At 58.2% G+C, this 1,746-nt stretch overlaps 1 protein-coding gene across 1 annotated transcript; it reads right to left on the reverse strand.

The window, feature by feature from the left end:
- Nucleotides 1-585: 585 nt before the first annotated feature.
- Nucleotides 586-1,731, reverse strand: LOC142188728 (ribonuclease P protein subunit p25-like protein). Its single transcript, XM_075261967.1, has 2 exons — nucleotides 1,656-1,731; nucleotides 586-1,372 (listed from the first exon to the last, which is right to left on the reverse strand). The coding sequence occupies exons 1-2, from the start codon at nucleotides 1,721-1,723 to the stop codon at nucleotides 802-804; spliced, it is 639 nt and encodes a 212-aa protein (XP_075118068.1). The 5' UTR covers nucleotides 1,724-1,731; the 3' UTR covers nucleotides 586-801.
- Between the last annotated feature and the right edge of the window lie 15 nt (nucleotides 1,732-1,746).

Genomic DNA, 1,746 nt, shown 5'->3' on the forward strand with positions numbered 1-1,746 from the left:
GGGGGTCACAGAGGAGGAGCCGAACTACTGTACACAGTATACAGGGGGCACCTCCAGACATCGGGGGTCACAGAGGAGGAGCCGAACTACTGTACACAGTATACAGGGGGCACCCCAGACATCAGGGGTCACAGAGGAGCCGAACTACTGTACACAGTATACAGGGGGCACCCCCAGACATCGGGGGTCACAGAGGAGCCGAACTACACAGTATACAGGGGGCACCTCCAGACATCGGGGGTCACAGAGGAGGAGCCGAACTACTGTACACAGTATACAGGGGGCACCCCCAGACATCGGGGGTCACAGAGGACCTTCCACCACTTATTTCTATTTAATATCTGCCCCCTCTGCTGGTTCAGTGTATGGACAGGCTGTGATGCTGATCCAGGGGAGGGGCTACGGCTGATGACATCATAGATGACATCACTATATACCGTTATAGAGCTTTTGATGGAACCCTAATGCTATTCAGTACATCCCCCTCCCCCATGTAGTGGGATCAGTCCAGGGTCTCCTAATACAGAGGTCGGAGGAGACTCCTGTGAGATCAGACGCTTTAGTAATGGCGGCTGGAGACGATGATGTAATAAAATAGACATTTATTGGGGGCGGAGCTTCGTCTCACCCCATTTACATAAAGGAAAGAAAACCCAGAACGTCGCTCATCAATAAACGTGTCGGATCCGTCCGGGCTGTGCAGTTGTCTTGACCTTTGACCTGCGCAGTATACAGGGGGGTCCTGCACCCCGAGGCCAGACACCATACGTCCCCAGCCTATAGACAATGTGTGCGGGGTCTCTACGCCTTCTTGGGGGTCTCCCCTCGCCCTGCGGGCGGTTTTGCCTGCTTCCTCCCGATCCCGGCGCCTCGGCCCCCCATCCCCGGTCTCCTCCTCTTCGGCCCCCTGGACTCCCCCTTCAGTTCCTGGGCCCACATGGAGTCGTAGTCTCCGGGCGCCTGGTAGCCGGGCTCGCTGCTGTCCAGGGGGTCCTTACTGAGCAGGACGCAGATGGAGGGGCTGTTCCTCTTGACGGTCAGCGGGTCCAGCCCCACTTCCGCCACAATCGGCTCCCAGATCTCCTCGGTGGGCCGGTAGAAGATCTTGGTGATCTGGTGCAGATCCTTCACCCTCCGCTTCATGATCTCCACGCAGGTGATGGTCTTACTGAGCGCCTTCCCGCCGCCGCTGAACAGGATCTGCCGCACGCTCCCCTCCTCCATCTTTCCGATGGCGAATCCCATCAGGTTACGGATTTTGCTGCCGTCTTTCACCTTCATCTCGATGATATCCGGGGGGAGGGCGGGAAACGGCGGCTCCGGGGGCTTCTCCTCCACACGAACCTTCTTGTAGTTCTCCATATTGGGGGGTCTAAGTACAAGAGATGAAAGGGTTAAAGGGGCGACAATCTGATGACATCACAGGCCACGTCCTGACACCGACACGTGACCACCAATCTGACTGACCGTACAATATATAGGGGAGGGGGCGCCAAACCGCAAACAGGTCCGGAAATGAAGGGGTTATGTGTCATGTGACTGCCCCTCATACAGACAGCGCCACCCTGAGGACTGTGCGGGGGGTGTCCGGGCCTGCAGGGTGGTACATGCCTCCATATACGGCTCCCGCCCCCTGTCCGTATCCCGGGCCTCACCTCACATCCAGCGCGGCCGCTACACACACGCCGGAGCTCACTGCGCCGCCATGATGGTGTGACGTCATAAGGTGGGCGGGGCTGAACGGCT

Source organism: Leptodactylus fuscus, unplaced genomic scaffold, assembly GCF_031893055.1.
Source record: "Leptodactylus fuscus isolate aLepFus1 unplaced genomic scaffold, aLepFus1.hap2 HAP2_SCAFFOLD_702, whole genome shotgun sequence".
NCBI classification, from domain to species: domain Eukaryota; kingdom Metazoa; phylum Chordata; class Amphibia; order Anura; family Leptodactylidae; genus Leptodactylus; species Leptodactylus fuscus.

Excerpts from the sequence above, each read along its gene's own strand:
- LOC142188728 (XM_075261967.1), bottom strand. The coding sequence starts at position 1,723 with ATGACGTCACACCATCATGGCGGCGCAGTGAGCTCCGGCGTGTGTGTA. Across the intron at positions 1,373-1,655 it reads GCGGCCGCGCTGGATGTGAG|ACCCCCCAATATGGAGAACT; the intron begins GTGAGGCCCGGG and ends TCTTGTACTTAG.